Genomic DNA, 19,803 nt, shown 5'->3' on the forward strand with positions numbered 1-19,803 from the left:
TTGCATCATAGAGGTTGTAAAGGTATGTGAAGGTTCTTCATCTTATGAACAGTTCATGTAACATTATAGTTAATTGGTCTTTGAATGTTTGATATAATTTATTTCTAAATCCAGCTATTCCTAGAGTTTTTCCTTTGGGACTTAACTTGTGACTTATTAATATCTTTTTCTGATATTGGGTTATTTAAGTAGTGACTTACTAATATCTTTTTCTGATATTGGGTTGTTTAAGTAGTCTATTTTTTCTTTTGTTGATCTGCTTTCTATTTTGGTAAGTATTCATCTAAGAACAATAGGAAAAAAAATAACAAAATTCATCTGAAGGAACAAAAACAAGAGACGCTCCAAATCTATATATCATTGAGATGTAAAAAATTACAGTATAAATAAGAAAACCCAAGGAAGAAATTATATTTTCTTCTGGAAATTCAGAAATGAATATTTTATAAGGATTTATTTCTTCCATAAATTTTCACTCTTGTTCTTTTCCATTTTTGACACAATTTTGTTTTTTTCTTTATCTCTTTTTCATGACAAATAGCTAACTTTATTTTATTATGTTTTGAAAAAAATCAAATCTTTATCTCATTTATCAGTTATTTTTGTTAATTTCTTCTTTAATCTTTATAATTTTTCCTTCATTGCTTATTTAGGGATTTTTTATTTGTTGCTATTCAGATGTTCAAATATGGGAAAAGAATTAATAAGAAATAGAGAAGATCACACAAGATAAAATGGATGTTTTTGATTCAATAAAATTTAAAAGTTTTCACACAAATGCATCTAATATAGCTAAAATTTAAAGGGAAATAGGTTAGTAGGAAAAGATCTTTGTATCAAGTTTATCTGATAAAGGTTTCATATACAGATATGAAAAGAACTGATTCAAATTTATAAAATTAAGGTCAATTTTCCAATAGATAAATGGCCAAACAATATTTTAAATAGCATTTTGCTTTCCCAAATACATATAAAGGATAGTTGTCAAAATTGATTTTTGTAAAACTTTGTATTCAAAATTTTCTTGCTTCCTCTTCTATCTTCCCTTCCCCAGGACAACAGGCAATCTGATATAGGTTAAATATGTGCAAATCTTTTAAACATATTTCCATATCTGTCATATTGTGAAACAAAAAAACAGATCAAAAGGGGAAAAAACACAAGAAAGAAAAACAAGAAAGCAAAGAAAAATGAGGAAAATACTATGTTTTGATTATCCACATTCAATGTTCATACTTCTTGCTCTAGATGCAGATGACATTTTCCATCCAAAGTCTACTGGAATTGCCTTGAATCACCTCATTGTTGAAAAGATCCGAATCCATCAAGTTGGTCATCACATAATTTTATTGTTACCATGTACAATGTTCTCTTGGTTGTTCTCACTTCACTCAGCATCAGTTAATGTAAATCTGTCTAGACTTTTCTGAAATCAGCCTGCTCATTATTTCTTATAGAACAATAATATTCCATTCTGTTCACATACCATAACTTATTCAGTTCTTCCCAAACTGATGGGCATCCACTCAATTTCTAGTTCCTTGCTAATACAAAAAGGACTGCTACAAAGAGTTTTGCACATGTAGATCTTTTTCTCTCTTTTATGATCTCTTTGGATTCAGAAGAGACACTGGTGGATCAAAGAGTATGTACATTTTTATAGCCCTTTGGGCATAGTTCCAAATTACTCTCCATAAAGGTGGGATCATTTTACAACTCCATCAACAATGCATTAGTATCCCAGTTTTCTCATTTCCATTCCAACATTTATCATTATCTTAGTCAATCTGAGAGTTGTGAAGTGGTACCTCAGAATTGTCTTAATTTGCATTTCTAATCAATAATGTTTACAGCATTTTTTTCAAATAACTAGAAATGGCTTTAATTTCTTCTTCTGAAAATTGCCTGTTCATATACTTTGACCATTTATTAATAGGGGAATGGCTTGTAGTCATATTAATTTGAATCAATTTTCTCTATATATTTTAGACAGCCTTTATCAGAAATACTGACTGAAATTTTTTTTTTCCAGATTTCTGTTCCCTTCTAATCTTGGCTGCATTGATTTTGATTGTGCAACAACTTTTTAATTTGTAATCTAAATTATCCATTTTGCATCTCAATATTTTCTAGTTCTTCTTTGGTCATACTTCCTACCTTCTCCATAGATCTTAAAAGAAAGATTATCTCATTCTCCTAATTTGCTTATAGTATCACTCTTTTATATCTAAATCATGAATCCATTTTGATCTTATCTTGGTATAGGGTGTTTAGCTGTTGGTCAATGCCAAGTTTCATACACATTATTTTCCAGTTTTCTTAGCAATTTTTGTCAAATAGTGACTTCTTGTCTCATAAGCTTGAGTCTTTGGGTTTATCAGACATTAGATTAATATATAATTATTGACTCATGTCTTGTGAACCTAATTTATTCCTCTGATTCCCTGCTCCCTGAAATGCCTTTTCTGTCATCAGATATTTTCTTCATATGGTTTTGATGACTAACACTTTATAATATATGTTTAGGTCTGGTATAGTTAGATGGCCAAATAATTATAACAAGCAATTTTTTAAGGAAGAAATCTAAGCTATCAACAACCTCAAAGAAAAAAAAATGCTCTAAACTACTAATAATTAGAGAAATGTAAATTAAACAACTGAGATTCCATGTCATACCCATTAGCTTGGCAAAGATGACAAAAGAGGAAAATGACAAATATTGGAGGGGCTGTAGGAAAACAGGTACTAATGCACAGTTGGTGGAACTGGTGAATTGGCTCACTCATTTTGAAAAGCAATTTGGTACGCTTCCCTAAAAATCACTAAACTAAGCATTCTCTTTGAACTTAGCTACATTACCTCTAGGTCTATACCCAAAGATGCCATGGAAAGAAGAAACATATTCAACTAAAAATAATTGACATAATTAATAACTTCAGCAAATTAAAAAGATATAAAATAGTCTCACACAAATCATTAACTTTGTTGTAAATTACCAAGAAAACTAAGCAAGCAGAAACAGACTATATAAAATATGCGAATTCCTCTACTAAGAAACATATAGGAATTATATAAATGCAACTACAACACACTCTATAAAAATGAAGACAGCCTTAATTGAAAACACATTAATTGTATATGTTTGGACCTGCCAATATAATAAAAATAAGACTACTACCTAAGTTGGTTCCATCTATGGCTTCTAGTGTTTTTTTTTTTTTTTTTTGCTGCTGGATCTTCCTATTCCGTTCTTCTAGCTTCTTGGTTTCTGAGACTTTCAGGAAGAGCTGTGTCATTCCCAGTCTGGTCTGCTGACTTGTGACCTCTACCTTCACTCCTAGAATTCTGAGAAGCTCCACCTCTCACTGTTTCATTCCTCAGCCTTCTGGAGATGTCCTGTGGTTAATCTCCCAGATCTAGGCCTCAGATCTCTGGCATTATCCCATTTTCTTCTCCAGCGCTCTGGAGAGCCTTCTTCCTGCGCCATGCTATATCTTCTTCTGATTCTGCCTACTGGAAGCTGTGGTTCTTGGGCCTCAAGAGATTCAACATTACTACTTTCCCCTGGTGAACATCAAAAGAAGTTCCTAAATACCCTAAATACTTTCTAATGGATTAATTACTAAACTACTATTCCATTGTACTTTCTGAAATGAAATGTCATCAAATATTTTCTTCATAAATCTTTTCCTTTCTTCCTCCTATCATCCTCTTCAACTCACTAAGATCTGGTTGCACTCTAATGACATGGGATCCCTGTCCATCTTTTCCAGTACTGGTTACAGTTTCACTCATATCATATCCAGGACTCACTTGTCACAGTGAAAGTAATTACAACACTCTTTGCTCTACACTGGTCACTTCTGCTTGCATGATGGATCTGGAGAAAATGCAAAATTGTCCTGACTGGGCTGACTACAAATTTATGTCACATAATCTCACCCAGTTCACTCCCCAATTCATCCCAAGACATCTATCTATCTGATAAATTTTAGATAATCAAAAGAGGAAAGACATTAGTATTAAGAAGGACTGGGGGCAATTAGATGCTCAGTGGATAGAGCAAAGGCCTTGGAGTCAAGAAGACCTCACCTCAAATCCAGCCCCAGATACTTGACACTAGGCTGGCAACCCCTCAAACCCTGACTGCTGAAGGGAAGAAAAGATTGGGAAAGCCTTCTTGTACAAGATGGCATTTTAGTTGGCACTGAAAAGAAACCAAGAGACAGAAATAAGGTGGGAGAGAACTGCCCAGTCTTGATTGAGGAACAATAAAGATGTCATTGAATCATAGAGTATGTAGTATAAAAAGGCAAAAGAAAACTGGATAGATAAAAGGGGGCCAGATTTTTAAATGCTAAATTGAGGATTTTATATTTGATTCTGAAGGTGATAATGAGCCACTAAAATGTATTGAATGCAGAGGAAACATGATATTGTCAGACTTGAAATTAAGGAAAATCATTTTGTCACCTGAATAGAACATAGTTGGAATGTGGAGCAACTTTTGAGACGGGGAGGCCAGTCAAAGCAAGCTGCTGCAATATTCCAAACATGAAGTGATAAGGGTATGCCTGAATCAGAGTGCTGATGTCATTATCAGAGGAAGAAAGGAGCATATATAGAACATATTAGAAAGGTAAAATCTATAAGATCTGGCAACAGATTTATAACTACAGTGGGTGAAAGAAAGTGGGGAGTTGAGGAGGACATCTAGGTTATAAGCATGAGGGTCTGGGAGTTCTCTTGGCAGTGATAAAGTAATCTGGAAAAAACGAGAGTTTTAGGGAAAAGACGGAATTCAGTTTTGGACAAACTAAGTTTAAGATATCTAGAGGGCATCAGTTTGAAATGTCTAATAGGTAGTTAGAAATGTGAGGCCAGCAAAGCAATTAGAGATGAATTAGATTAATTAATTAGCTCTTAAGATCATCAGCACAGAGACAATGATGAGACTGGTGAATCATGACATTCACCTAGTGAAATAGTATAGAGTGAGAGAAGGGTTCCAAGATAGAATTTTGGGAGACATTCATGTTTAATGTGAAAAACATGGGTGAAGATCCAGCAAAAGACATGGAAAAAGAGAAATCAGGTAGGAAGAGAATTAAGATAATGTCACAAAAATCTAGAGAATGGGGTGATTGACAACATCAAAGACTGCAGAGAAATAAAGAAAGATGAGGATTGAGGAAAGGTCATTGGATTTGATGATTTGATGATGATTGGTAGTTTAAGACAGAGTAGTTCAGTTGATCCATGAATTCAGAAGCCAGACTAAAGAAGTTAAGGAGAGTAGGAGGCTAGGGTCTTCCCAAGTAGGTTAGCCACAAAAAAGAGAAGATGATAGTTAGAGGGGATGGATGGATCTACTGAGAGTTTATACACACAAATACACATACATTTTTATTGTTCAGTCATTCAGTCATATTTGACTCTTTGTGTCCCCATGGACTCTAATTGTCCCTAGGATTTTCTGGGCAAAGATACTGAAGTGGTTAGGGTATGAGATTTTATATATATATATATATATACATATATAAATTATATATATATATATATAAATATTATATATAATAAATATTACAATATAATAAAATTATATATATAAATATATATAAGTATATAAATAAAAATTATATATATATATATATATATATATATATATATATAAATTTTCTTTTGGTACTAGAACTAGAACTAGAAATAAAGTTCCTGCCCATCAATTAAGGAATGACTAAAAATAATGTTGTATATAAACTCAACAGACTATTTTTATGCAATATAAGAACTGTGGACAAGGCTGGATTTCAGAGAAACCTAAAGTGATTTATATGAATTGGTGCACTAATTGAACAGAACTAAAATTTCTATGATGAAAGCAAAGCAACTTTGAAAAACTAAAAACTTCTAAAGAACTGTGGCCCAATGCGATGACTAACCATGTTTCAAGAAAACTCAAGTAGAATTCTACTTGTAATTAGGTGACAGTCCAGAAGTGCAAAATGAAAACACTGTTTCAGACATATACATTATGTGGATTTGTTTTGTTTCACTGTGGGTTTTTTTTTTTTTTTTTTTTCTTTCCATTTTTGGGATGGGAAAAAGGAGGAGGAGATGAGGGTAAGAAAGTGATCCCCTCCTCCCTCACTGGTGCGTGTGTGGGGAAATAGCATTACTGAAGCATGTAAAAGAATGCATAGAAAAGACCAGAAGGAGTTAGAGGAGACATAAACAAAAAAGAATAGCTTTGAAACTAAGGTGTTGAATTTATTATGTACTTATAAGCAGGAGCATTTCAAGGGCAATCCTCCAGTCATGCTCCATGTTCTTTGTTTATCATTCACGTTTGTTGGAATTTGTCAAGTTCAGAGGAACAAAAAATAATTTTTGTTCTCTAAAATATAATTTAGTTTATCCCCATATTTTACGGAAGAAAAAACTTGTGTGTTAGAGGTCAGGAACTTGTTCAAAGTTACACGTCACTTTTTTTTTTTTTTTTTGGCTGAGGCAGTTGGGGCTAAGTGACTTGCCCAGGGTCACACAGCCAGAAGTGTTAAGTGTCTGAGGCCAGGTTGAATTTAGGTCCTCCTGACTTCAGGGCTGGTGTACTTTCCACCTTCGGAGCGGAGCAGCTGAAAATGGGGCAGATTCATAAGGATCCGGAGCTGATGCACTTGTCTGGAAATTTTTGCAAGATATGATTGCGAATTGAGCAGAAACGCTCCCACTCAATGTCTCCGAAACCCTAGAAAGGAGTTTGGCACTTGTGCTTCTGTTCTAATCTAACTGTTCCATCCGCCCTCCCTGGCTCTCCCCAAGACAAGTCTCTTAGGCACAGAGCGATAAGCTTTCCCCGCATTTTCACCCCTGGAGCGCGGCTCTAACGAGCTTTCTGGGGCACAGGGCACCGGCTCACTGTCCCGAACGTGATGATCTAGCCTGACTTCTAACATCTCACTCCAACGTGTCCTGAGGGTGCTAACTGAACGGCATGACAAGCTGCGTTCAGCCTGGGCACGGGATGGCCGCTGCTCCGTCTCTGCGCCAGGTTGGCCGAACCACGGGACACCCCGGAGCACGGGTCAGGGCTCGAAGGGGCCTGCGCGGCTGCGCAACGTTTTTTATAGGCACACCCGGCGTGCTCGCGTCACTGTGGGCGTGATGACGCCACGCGCGCGGCCGCTCTGGGGCGCTTGCGCGGTTCGGGAAAGGTCGTCCTAGTGACCGGCTCCGGGGGTGAAAGCAGCCGTCGCCATGTTGTCGGTTGCCGCTCGTTCGGGCCCTTTCGCCCCTGTCCTTTCGGCCACATCCCGCACGGTGGTGGGTCCTCTGCGGCCGCTGGTGCAGGCCTCGGTGGTGGCCGCCCCGGAGGCTCCCGTGTTGGATTTGAAGCGGCCCCGCCTGTGCCACGAGTCCTTGAGCGGGCAGGCCGCGGGCCGGCAGCTTGTCGCCAAAGTCAGCCTCTTCGGTGAGTGGGGGGCGGGGGGAGCGAAGCGAAGGGGGCTGCGCCGAGCGGGGAAGCGCTCCCCGCGGGGCCTGAGCTGCCCGGGGGCCGAGCTGCAGAGTGTTCCCGGGGCCCGGGACCCCCACTTCCGGAATCAGGGGCGCCCAGGCCGAGGGGGGCTGAAAGACCCGGGGGCGGGGGGGCTGCGCCCTGCCCTTGAACCCTGGTCAGTCCTTCCCGTCCTGGGACTTCGGTGAAAGGTGACCTCCCCACCCCCACCCTGGAACTTTTTGGACCAGCTGGCTTTTCTCTAGAGAGAGGGAATAGTGATGAGGAGGAGGAGGATGGTAACTCACTTTTAGATTTTGAAGCTTTAAAAACAATATTTTACATAATCATCTCTATTTCCACAGCCTTTTACGTAGTAAGTGTGTTAAATATTGTTTTTATAGATAAAGAAATTGAAATCCCCAAAAAGTGAAGTGACATGATAGATTCGTAGAGGTGGAAGGGATCTTGGGTACGATGTAATCCGATACAATGTAAATTGAAATTGAGGCCCATGTAGGTTACACGATTTGCTCAAGGTCACTCTGGGATGGGAGTAAGCTCTGAGCACAATTAGAACCCAAGTCTTTTGCGTCTGTTCTCTTTCTGTTGCACAGTACTGACCATGCTCGCGTTATTAGGGTGTAGCAGGAAGATCACTTAGTTCCATTTTAATTGAGTGCCCATATTTTGAGTTAATTACAACTTCCGGAGGGGAAGTTTGGTTCAGGAAAGTGACTCCCTTACCAAGGTGATTTTCTAAGGTCCCAGTTTGTTTTATCTCTGGGTGGAATATTATTGAACATGTTGTATGGTACTCTAGTTCTCACTTAGGTGGGGATTTCCTAAGTTTTTTCTGCTCCTAACTTTTATGTGACCTTGGGATATAGAGGTATATAAATCAACCATTTACTGATAATTAATTTCACAGCCCCCCCCCCCCCCCATTCAGTTCAGATACTCCATTATGGGGTCATGACCCACAGTTTTAAGAAACTGGTACTTGGGTCATACACTTGGTAATTGCCCTTTAGCAATTAGGAGATCTAGGGCAAAAAGACCTTGTTGGAGGCGAGTTTTGGAGCTCATTGACAGCTTTTTACTGATAGGATAACTGAAGTTCAGAAAAGTTAGATTACTTGTTGAAGGTCACATGACTTGGTGCATAAACTATTGACACCATATTGCTGTTTCCTAAATGTGGAGGAAGAAGGAAAAAAGTGAAAGTTAACCATTAAAGGGGACTTGTATTTTATGTACTTTGTTGGAAATAGTTTTACTTGTGATGGGAAAATAAGGCTTAGTCAATATCTTCTATCATTGAAGCCTCCAATTTGCAATATAATATTACTGTTATAACTTCAAAATGCAATCTGTAGTGTTGCAGATACTTGGTGTAGGTTACCCTAACATAGCAATTTAGAATTTACAAAGTGCTTTATTTTTGTCCTGTTTTGATCATAATCTCTGTGGGTCAAGCATTACCGTTTTACATATGAATAACCAGGATCAGAGGTTGTGTTTTTTTTTTTTTTTTTTTTTCTGTGATTCATACCTTGTAAAAATGTAGATCCAGGAATTATCTCAATTTTAGTCGTCTTTCCACCTCAAGGTATAGTTGGAAAACTGAACCTTGTAAAAATGTAGATCCAGGAATCATCTCAATTTTAGTCTTCTTTCCACCTCAAGGTATAGTTGGAAAACTGAACCTTGTAAAAATGTAGATCCAGGAATCATCTCAATTTTAGTCTTCTTTCCACCTCAAGGTATAGTTGGCAAACTGATTCCTAGATAGAATTGTGGACTGACAAGTATATTCTGGTAGTGGTGAAAATCTTGATTTAAGGGAAAATAGTTCAAATGCCAACTTTAATATTCTATCCCTAATAATAGGTGCAGGTGAAGCAAAAAATACATTTTCTTTTTTTGAAGACGTTTACATCCTGTTGGCCTTTCTTTTCTTAAGTTGAAACTGAGTCAAGAAATGATAAACTTGCCACCTTGGAGTCAGGATGAAAAATAATTTAGCACTTGAATTTTGAGGACAGGAACTGTGTTAAGTCTCTTTTCCAAGTTTCTTTAAATTCAAATAAAAAATATACCTTTTAGTCAATTAAAAATTTTTTCTGATGTATTAAGAATGTTTTCTTCCCCTTCCCCCATTGGACAATTAAAAAAAAAAAAGGATAACATTAATAAATCAATAAGAAAAATATTCCCACAGTGACCAAATCCAAACATGTATCTTTTGGTCTTCATTTTAAGTCCATCATCTTTGAATTGTTAGGAGGTGATTAATGTATTTTATCTTGAGTCTTTTGAAATCATGTTTATTGTTGTTTTTCTATTGTGTCTAATTCTATGTGACATCTCCTTCCCCCTTTGGAGATTTTCTTGGGAAAGGTACTGCAGTAGTTTTTTATTTCTTTCACCAGTTGGGTTTGTCTAGGAATACAGAACTAGTTCCTAGGCTGGATTTGAACTCAGGTCTTCCTCACTCTAGCCCAGAACTTTGTTTTTTTATTAATCAGAATTGTAAAGTCTTTCAGAATTGTTTTTCTTTATAATGTACTTGCGTAAATTGTCTACTACTTCAGCTTACTTCACCATACATTTATTCATAGAGGTCTTCCCAGGTTCTTTTGAAACTGTCCATCTTGTGGCATATTTTATTATATTCATATATCATATTTTGTTTAGCAATTTTCCAACAGATAAGTATCCTCTTAATTTACAGGTTTTTTTTGTTTGTTTTTTTGTTTTGTTTTCTTTTACTATTCTCTTCAAAGTCTAGGTCTAGGACTGGGATAGCTGAACCAGATACACTTTGGAAACTTATTTCCATATTGCTTAGCTGAATGGCAAGATTTGTTCACAGCTCCACTAATAGTGCATTAATGTACCTGTTTTTCCAGTGTCCTACATTTTTTCTTTTGTGTGTGAAATCTCAGACTTGCATTTTAAAAAATCATTAGCACTTTTAAACATTTTTACAATACAGTTTTTGAAAGTATGAATTTCTAATTTTGAAACCTGCCTGTTCATATCCTTGGCTATATATATGTAGCTTTTGGAGAATGTATTCTTAGAAATTTGAATCAGATCCTTGTATTTTGAATGAGAGACATTTTTCAAAGAAACTTGCTGCATCTGTTGTTAATAAACCTGCACGGTTTTTGTTTGTGCAAAAACTTTAATTTTATATAGTCAAAAATGTCTCATTCTTTGATTCTCCTTTATATCCCATCCATAGATTGAAAAAGTAATTTTGTCCTTTCTCTTCTGATTTGCTTCTCATGTCATCTTTTGTATCTAAGTCTTATATACCCATTTATTATTTATCTTGATATATGATGTAAAATGCCGATGTAAAATGTCAATGCCTAATTTATGCCAGATTTACTTCTTTAGCTATTTTATGAACAAGGTCAGTTGATTACTTAGTAATTTTAATCCAGAAGTGTCCATTTCAAAGTGCTGATAGGTTTTTGTTTTGTTTTATTATAGGAATTTTATTTAATCCTGTCTTCTATTAGCAGAAATAACTTGTTTAAATAATTTTTTTTTCTTTTGGTTTGGACCTGTTATTTCATTTTGCCTGGGTTAATTTCCAGTGAAAAACTAGTGCCAAGGAAACTTCCTCTATTAGTATACTTTTTAGCTCCTCTTTAAATTATAATCTTTGAGAACTGCCTAAACTTTTAATAGGTTAGGTAACTTGTCTGTGGTCAAAACCTTATAGTCAAAGTGGGTGGGGAGATTTGAATAAGGTTTTCTAAAATCGGCATTCTGTCCTCTATCCCAGGCTTGCCGTAAGATCATTTTCTTATTCTGGAATTTGCTTACATGCCTCCATCTGGAAAAAATAAAGTTATTTTTAGATAGATCCCACTAATTTCACTAGTCTTCCATTATAGGTAACTTTTTTTTACCACTTGGAAACTAAAGGAAAAACAGTTGAAATATATATTATACAGTGGTTTTGATTACTTGTGAAATAGTGTGAACTATATGAATTCTGGCATAGAGATTATTGTGATGGAAAGGAAGTAAGGTTTATGAGTAGAATATAGGATATATATATATATAGTGAACTATATAAATTCTGGCATAGAGATTTTCATTGTGATGGAAAGAAGTAAATTTCATGAGTAGAACATAGGGTATAGATTTTAGAGTTGGAAGGAATCTTAGAAGTGTTATGATTTCCTCCTTTTATAGATCAGAGAGATTAGGTGCCTTGTTGAGGTCATATAAATACAATAAATATCAGAACCAGAATTTGGTATAACCTAACAATCTTCTTTGGAAAAAAATTTTTTTTTCTGCAAACAGAAGTGACTGAATAGATGAAATAAGATTTTTATATTTATTTTGGAGAACTTGCCAAGAGCTTCACTTTTTTCTTAAACATATTTGAAAATGGTACCAATAAATTTTTCATCAAGATTTCTTTCAGAGTTGTTTTTAAGATAAAAGAATTTCTGTTAAAAATATTTTTAATCATTCACTAATTACTAAAAGGTGTATATACCTTAACAAGTTAGCTATTTTTGATAAGGCTGTTTCTATTTCATTCATCATTGATAATATTTGAAGTTAAAGTAGCACTAATTTCCATCTTAAAAGTACTCCACTTCCTCTGGACTCTGATTTATTATGCCTTGCCTAGTTTGTGCATCTTGTATGCACATATTTGTTATGTGTATGTAGTTCTTAAATTCTTCATGAATTCCCACTTTGCTTGGGAATTTTAACATCATTTTCTTGGTATCCACCTTTATTTCTCACTAGCTACAATATAGATATATCTTTAATTTTGACATTTCTTGGCTATCCTTTACATTGCTTTTTGTTATGCCTTGTTTATAAATTGTTACAGCTACTAATGTTCACCTAGAGCCTCTTATTTACTTTTTGGATGGTCCTCAATTGCATTTCTATATAGATTTTTTTTTCATTTCTATATAGATTACAAGATATTTCATAATTTGACACCGTACAACATTATTGGGAGAATATTGGTATTAAAAATAGGGACCTGTGTTATAGGGAGAAGCTATCTCTCTGAACGCTTTACAAAAAGAAAAACCTTCAATAATTCCTGTAAAATTATATTCATAGGGTATCTTTTCTTGAAAAAAAAATCTCAAAAATTCTTAGTTTTAGGTGCTTTCTCAGGAAACACATAGGTTGACCTTGACAGGTTTCACAATTTGCATTATAAAGCCAGAGATGAATTCAGTGCTAAAGAGTGGATGCTGGTGGCTAACATTGAATTTTTAAAATCTGAAATATTTTAGTTAACAACAAATTATTGTCATTTTCAAAATATTTAATCTTTGCTTGAATTTGTTTTTTATTTTTAAAGATTGGCAAACAAAAATATGTATAATATATATGTACACAGACACAAGTTTTCAAGGGTTTATCCAGTATTCTTATAACTTTCTTTTTTTATTTTGCAGCTCCTGCTTCTGTTCGTTATTCCCATACAGACATCAAGGTTCCTGACTTCTCTGCCTATCGCCGAGCAGATGTGTTAGATAGCAAAAAATCTTCAAAAGATAGCAGTGAAAGTAGAAAAGGCTTCTCCTATTTGATAACTGCAACTACCACTGTAGGTGTTGCATATGCTGCTAAGAATATTGTCTCCCAGTTTGTCTCCAGCATGAGTGCTTCTGCTGATGTGTTGGTCATGTCGAAAATTGAAATCAAGCTGTCAGATATTCCTGAAGGCAAGAATATGGCTTTTAAATGGAGAGGAAAACCACTGTTTGTACGTCACAGAACCCAGAAAGAAATAGAGCAAGAAGCTGCAGTGGATGTGTCACAGTTGAGAGACCCACAACATGATTTAGATCGTGTCAAGAAGCCTGAATGGGTCATACTGATAGGTGTCTGCACCCATCTTGGTTGTGTACCCATTGCAAATGCAGGTGATTTTGGTGGTTATTACTGTCCTTGTCATGGGTCACACTATGATGCATCTGGCAGAATCAGAAAAGGGCCTGCACCACTCAACCTTGAAGTTCCAGCATATGAATTCACCGGTAATGATCTAGTTATCGTTGGTTAAAGTACTGGACTCAAGTCATAGCTTCCCTACAAATTTTTCAGGTGTTTTCAGAAGAATTCTTGAGAGATAATCTTAACATACTTCAAATTGGTTGATGTGAGAGATTCAAGTATTTCTGATAATGTATTGGAAAACATTGATCTGAATTAAATAGTGAATACTTTCAAGTGTTTGCTTTTAATAAAACCACTGTTAAATATTGTTCTGTCATCTATTTGTAAGGTTTTTTTTTTCTTTGACAATTTTTGAATTAATTTGCATAAAGGAAGATGAGAAGAGTATATTCATTAGAAAAGAATTGAAAGCTGATATTTATGTAGCATGTCGGGACTCTTGGTTAGGGAGTCAGTGGCAATTTAGGTAAGGTATAAGCAACAGAAAGACTGTTAATGTAAGACTACTTAAGTGGCATTTTACCTATTGTGAATTTTGCCATCAACACCAGTTATGTCGGTGTAGCCTTATAATCTCTGCTGTTGGTGGATTAATGGTTTAAGATTAGTAATTTTGAGCTGTAAGTATCAAAGTGATCAGGTGTTGGCTTTGTTTGGCACCAGTATAATGCCTCTTTGGGAGTGAGGAACTGTAAGGAGGGATGAACTATCATAGGTTAGGAAGTGAGTGATGGGATTTGGCCTGTGAATGGTTGCTGCCCTTCAAATCTTGGGTAATGGATCTAATTCTTTCCCCACTGGAGAAAAATTGTAGGTTAAATTCATTCAATTCTTAATTATTTTTTTTAAAATACCTTTTTTTAAGAACAACAAAGAACAAATAAAATTGACGTACTATAGATTTGATAGAGCACATAATCATAATCTGAGCCTTAATTTCCAAAGCTATAAAATGTGGCCAATACTTTTTACACTAGCATATTGTGAGTAAAGCACTTTGTGAAACTTAACTATAAAAATGCATGTCCAATCTTAAAGACCTAAATATATGGACTTTTCCCCCCCTTTGGTTTAGTGATATTTCAACATTTTTAAATGGGGGAAAATGCGGCTTTTATCAGTTTTCCACTAGACACCTTGGATTTCCTGTAGATAATACAAATTAAACATGCCTAAGAACTATTTCCCTCTTCGTTTCTAATGTACCACCATCTTCCCAAACAACCAGATTGATAAATCCATAGTTGTCCTTGAAACTTCTCTGCATCCCCCATATGAGGTCAGTCTCCCAAGTCTTGGTCCATTTACTTATGACATAACCTCTTTTTGATCCATGAGGTCACCATCCTAATTCAGATCTTGAAATTTCATCTCTCCAATCTTCCACACAATTGACAAAATCAAATTTTTAACATGTCACTTTACTGTTTGGAAAGTGCCAGTGACTCTCCATTGTCTCTGATAAAAAAAAATTAAGTCTGGCCTTTAAGATTCCCTACAGTCTGACCAATCAGATTTTCCAGCTTTAATATACATCTCATTCTGTCCATCAGCAAGCATCTGTAACTTTGTGCCAGAGGCTGGGAATACAAAGAACCATGAAATAGTCCCCACTTTCAAGGCGCTTACAAATGTTACATAACCTCAACTGGGCTCTTACTACTGCAAGACAATGCTTTTATATATACCTAATTGACTCACAATCTCACTACAGTGGTTCAAAATTTTTCTAAAACTTCCCATTGGCCCTCTCCCTACCCTCTCAGGTGAGAATCTTGCCTTATATTTTACTAAAAAAAAAATAAAGGCTATTCACATCTTCTACTTTTCCCTCTTCATCATTGCCCATCATACAGATACCCTCTGCTACAATCTCTTCCTTTACCAATCTCACAGGAGGTGGCCCTTCTTACAAGGCATGTCCTCTGTGCAGAAGGGATACCCTTCAGTTGAATCTTTACCAGATTACCCTTCTATCATCTCCACTCTTTATCTTCTCCTCCTCTGCCTGTTGGCTGCTTCTACACTGCTTACAAACATGTCCATATCTGCCCCATCATCAAAACAATTTTTTTTATTATAGCTTTTTATTTATTTATTTATATGCATGGGTAATTTTTCAGCATTGACAGTTGCAAAACCATTTGTTCCAATTTTTCCCCTCCTTCCCCCCCACTCCCCCAGACGGCAGGTAGACCAATACATGTTAAATAAGTTAAAGTATATGTTAGAAACAATATATGTATACATATCTACAGAGTTATTTTGCTGCACAAGAAGAATCATACTTTGAAATAGTGTACAATTAACCAGTGAAGGAAATAAAAAATGCAGGTGGACAAAAACAGGAATTGGGAATTCTATGGTTTATAGTCATCTCCCAGAATTCTTTCGCTGGGTGTAGCCGGTTCAATTCATTACTGCTCTGTTGGAACTGATTTGGTTCATCTCATTGTTGAAGAGGGCCACATCCATCAGAATTGATTATCATATAGTATAGAATAATCTGGTCCTGCTCATTTCACTCAGCATCAGTTCGTGTAAGTCTCTCCAGTCCTTTCTAAAATCATCCTGCTGGTCATTTCTTACAGAACAATAATATTCCGTAACATTCATATACCACAATTTATTCAGCCATTCTCCAATTGATGGGCATCTACTTGGGGAAAAAAACAACTCTTGATTCTTCCAGCCCAGCCAATTATCCCATATTTTCTGGGTTTTGCTTCTAAACTTCTTGAAAAGATTATGCAATAATTGCCTTCACTTTCTTTTTCTTATACTTTTTTTTATTCTGTATAATCTGGCTTCCTCTCTTACTCCATGAAACAACTCTGCAGAGTCACCGTCATCCCACAATTGACAATTCAATAGCCTTTTCCAATCCTCATCTTTCTTGACCTCTGCAGCTTTGACATGTCACCCTCTTGACACTTCTTTCGAGGTTTTCATGATATATTACTCTCTTCTTGCTCTTCTCTTACCTTTGACCTTTTTTCTGTCCTTTGCTGGGTTTTCCTCCAGATTGTAACTATATTGTCTCATTGGGCCCTCTCATGGCCCCTTTTATCTCCTACAATATTTCACTTGCTCTTATCAGTTCCTTTGGATTCAATTGTGATTCTCATATCTACTTAATCCTAATCTTTATCACATCTTTGAGAACTGGACATCTAGAAGTTGATATCTCAAAGACTTCTTTAACTCAACATGCCCAAAAATACCCTCTTCCAAACTTTGCTATTACTGTTCAGGGAACCAACGTGCTCCTAGTCCCACAGATTCACGACTTCCATGTCATCCTTAATTCCTCTCTCTCACTGCTCTCTTCTCCCTCTCCTCCCCCATTTCCAATAGGTAATTACTATCTGTTGGTTTTGTCTTTATAACATTTCAAATCTATCCTCTCCTCTGACACTGCCATTATTTTAGTGATTCATGTTAATTCCATTTCATTTGTATATTGCCCAAATTGAAGCTCTTGAGTAGATGCAAATTTGTCTTTGAAAAGATGATATTATTGGGTCTTTGAAAATAACAGGCCTAACATTTTCAGGCTTAGAATATTAATATAACTTGTGTATAATTTTTACCATGCTCAGGTCTTTAGGTTGAAGGAAAGTATTTCAGATTTAAACATAGGTGTCATTTTTAGAAAAAAGGGAAAGATAAATTATGAAATTAGATGATTTTTAGGATCTTAAATTGCTGAAGTTTGAATTATTTCCATTTCATTATGAATTCTTCCAATTTATAGTTTGACTTTTAAAGAATTTTAGTGTCAAAAGATTTATAGACCTTTTTCCAATATCTTCAATTACAAAGAATGATAATTATTTTCATCCTTTTGTCCTTTCTGTGTTCATTTCTCATGTTGGAAATGAGAATGGAATTTTGTCCAAATAAACCCAAGTACCTAGAAGATGACTGCTTTGAGGTAGAGTGGTGAATGGATAAAACCAGCTCCATTTTTGTGACAGGAAGGATTTGTGACAATTTTTTTCTGCTTTCTTATTAGCTATTATTATTATTATTATTATTGGATGCTGCAAGTATTCCAAACTGTTGTACGAGATGTGAAAGCAGGGTTGCTTCTACCCTGTAGACTTAAATAACCCTCAAATCAACAAATGAGATTTTTTTTCAAGTGCTTGCTACTACAAATAAGTACAAAATAGAATATCATATTATGAAAATATTTTGTTTATAGGCCAAGGTTGCAATTAAGAAGGACTTCTAACAGTATTTCTATAATACCTCTGATAATGACAAAGGTCCACTGAACAGAAAACCTACAGTAATGAACTACCCTTTTTATTTTGATACTGCTATTATCCTAAGTTAGGGCCAGTTTGAGTGCAGCAGACTGAATACATCTGGATTCTCTCTTCCTTATCTGATTACTTTTGTATGAAAATCTCTTTAACTGAATATCTCTGACTTAATAGTATTCAACCTGCACACAAACACTGAAGACTTCACTTTCTTTCCTGCCATTTTCTTGGTTTTCATGACTTCTACTTCTCTTATAGACCCTTAGCCTATTTTGTGTTGTGGAACCTTTAACAATCAGGTGAAGTCTATGGACTCTTCAGAATAATCTTAAATATATAAAATAAACAATTACATTGAATACAGTTATAAAAATATTAAAAGAAAATAAATTCATGGGCTTGAGGTTAATTGGACTCTAGTTGCTGGTCCTGGTATCTGGCCATGGTGGCCCATTCTTGTAATCCTTTCTACTGGGGAATCTAAAGCCTAGTGTCTTACTTGTGTTGTAGAATTCTGAGTGGAAGTAGATTAGCTAATTCAGCTGCTTGTCTACCTCTACTGTCCCTTCATCCCCACCCCATGATGGGTAATCTACTTCTTGTTATTGAGTCAGTTCAGCTGTGTTCAACTCTTCACGACTCCACTGGAGTTATCCAACAAATACTGGAACAGCAAACAGAGTAAAGTGACTTGACCAGATCACATAACTAGTAATTGAGGCCAGATTTGAACTCAGGAAGAGGTGTCTTTCTGACTCCAGATTCTCACTCTAGCTACTGCTCCACCTAAAGGCCCTGCCAATCTACCTAAGGAGGGCCAAACGAGCCCATGTCAGAAAAATGGAACAAGTTACAGGCCCGGATGCTGATCAGCAAGATCAACATGGTCAACATGGAGACACAATCTAACAACACCACTACCATAAAACCCTTGTATACCAGGATAATACTAGAATAAAGAATTATCCTCTCTTTTCTTTCCTGTGAGTTTTTTAAGACAACATATAATGAACAGTTGGAAGAGTAAATAAAGCATTTATCTTGATATATACATATATGTTTTTAAGCAAACTGCTGAATATGAAAATTTTGTATAAGCAACAGAAGAATTAAGGTTTGCTCTAAAAGAATTCTTTGTATTATAGATGGGGTTCATATAGTTTAAATAGTCAGCTCCTCAAAAATATTTGGAAACTACTGTTTCACTTTTCCTCCAAAGCAATTTTAATAAAATTCAATTTGCACCATTTAGATGTTTGAAAAAATTTAAAGGTATATCAATAGCAATCAAATATTTAGAAATTACATATATTATGGAAAATACTGATTTTGGTTGAGCTATATTCAACCTCTAATCTGTGAATCACAAATTTAAAAGCTTCAGAAAACTCCAGAAGTGCAGCTTTAAAATTTTTTATTATTATAAATTTAATCAAACAGCATTTCAGGATAAAAATAACTAAAAAGAAATATATATGAAATCATTAATTTCTGTTAATGTTTTATTTTCTTGATTAATTTTTTATGTATTCATTGTCATATGTTTCCCCCCCAAGTTAAATTTAAAAAGGTAGTAACATAATTGTCCTATTGGTAATTCTCTGCATTTTATGTTTTTAATATTTTCAGAAAATTTCTTTTTTTTTTTTAATGTTATCAATTCCCACTAATTTATACTCTTCATTTCTACCAGAAGTCCTCCTTTGTAACAAATGTAGACGAGCAAAATGCATCCACATTGGCAGTGCCTGAAAATGTTTGTCTCATTCTGGACCTCTATCCATTACTTCTCTGCCAAGAGAAAAAAGACATGTTTCATCACTGGTTTTCTGAAGTGGTGATTGACCACTCTTGTTCAGTAATCTTACAGCTTTCAAAGTTTTTTTTTTTTTTTTTTTTTACATTCTTGTGGCCATTGCATCCTTTGTTCATCTTCTACCTTTTTCATTCTGCATCAGTTCACTCAAATCTCCCAAGTTTTTCTGAATCCTTCAAATTGTCATATCTTGTTATAATTAATATTTTATTATGTTCATTTTTTTCTACCAAAAATGGAACATT

The 19,803-nt window shown here is 35.3% G+C and overlaps 1 protein-coding gene across 1 annotated transcript; it reads left to right on the forward strand.

Annotated features, from left to right (window-relative positions):
* The first annotated feature begins 7,170 nt into the window (after positions 1 to 7,170).
* Positions 7,171 to 13,784, forward strand: LOC100920165 (cytochrome b-c1 complex subunit Rieske, mitochondrial). Its single transcript, XM_023494164.2, has 2 exons — positions 7,171 to 7,471; positions 12,964 to 13,784. Exons 1-2 carry the CDS (start codon positions 7,258 to 7,260, stop codon positions 13,572 to 13,574), a joined length of 825 nt encoding a protein of 274 aa, XP_023349932.2. The 5' UTR covers positions 7,171 to 7,257; the 3' UTR covers positions 13,575 to 13,784.
* The last annotated feature ends 6,019 nt before the right edge of the window (positions 13,785 to 19,803 follow it).

Source organism: Sarcophilus harrisii, chromosome 2 (assembly GCF_902635505.1).
Source record: "Sarcophilus harrisii chromosome 2, mSarHar1.11, whole genome shotgun sequence".
Lineage (NCBI taxonomy): Eukaryota > Metazoa > Chordata > Mammalia > Dasyuromorphia > Dasyuridae > Sarcophilus > Sarcophilus harrisii.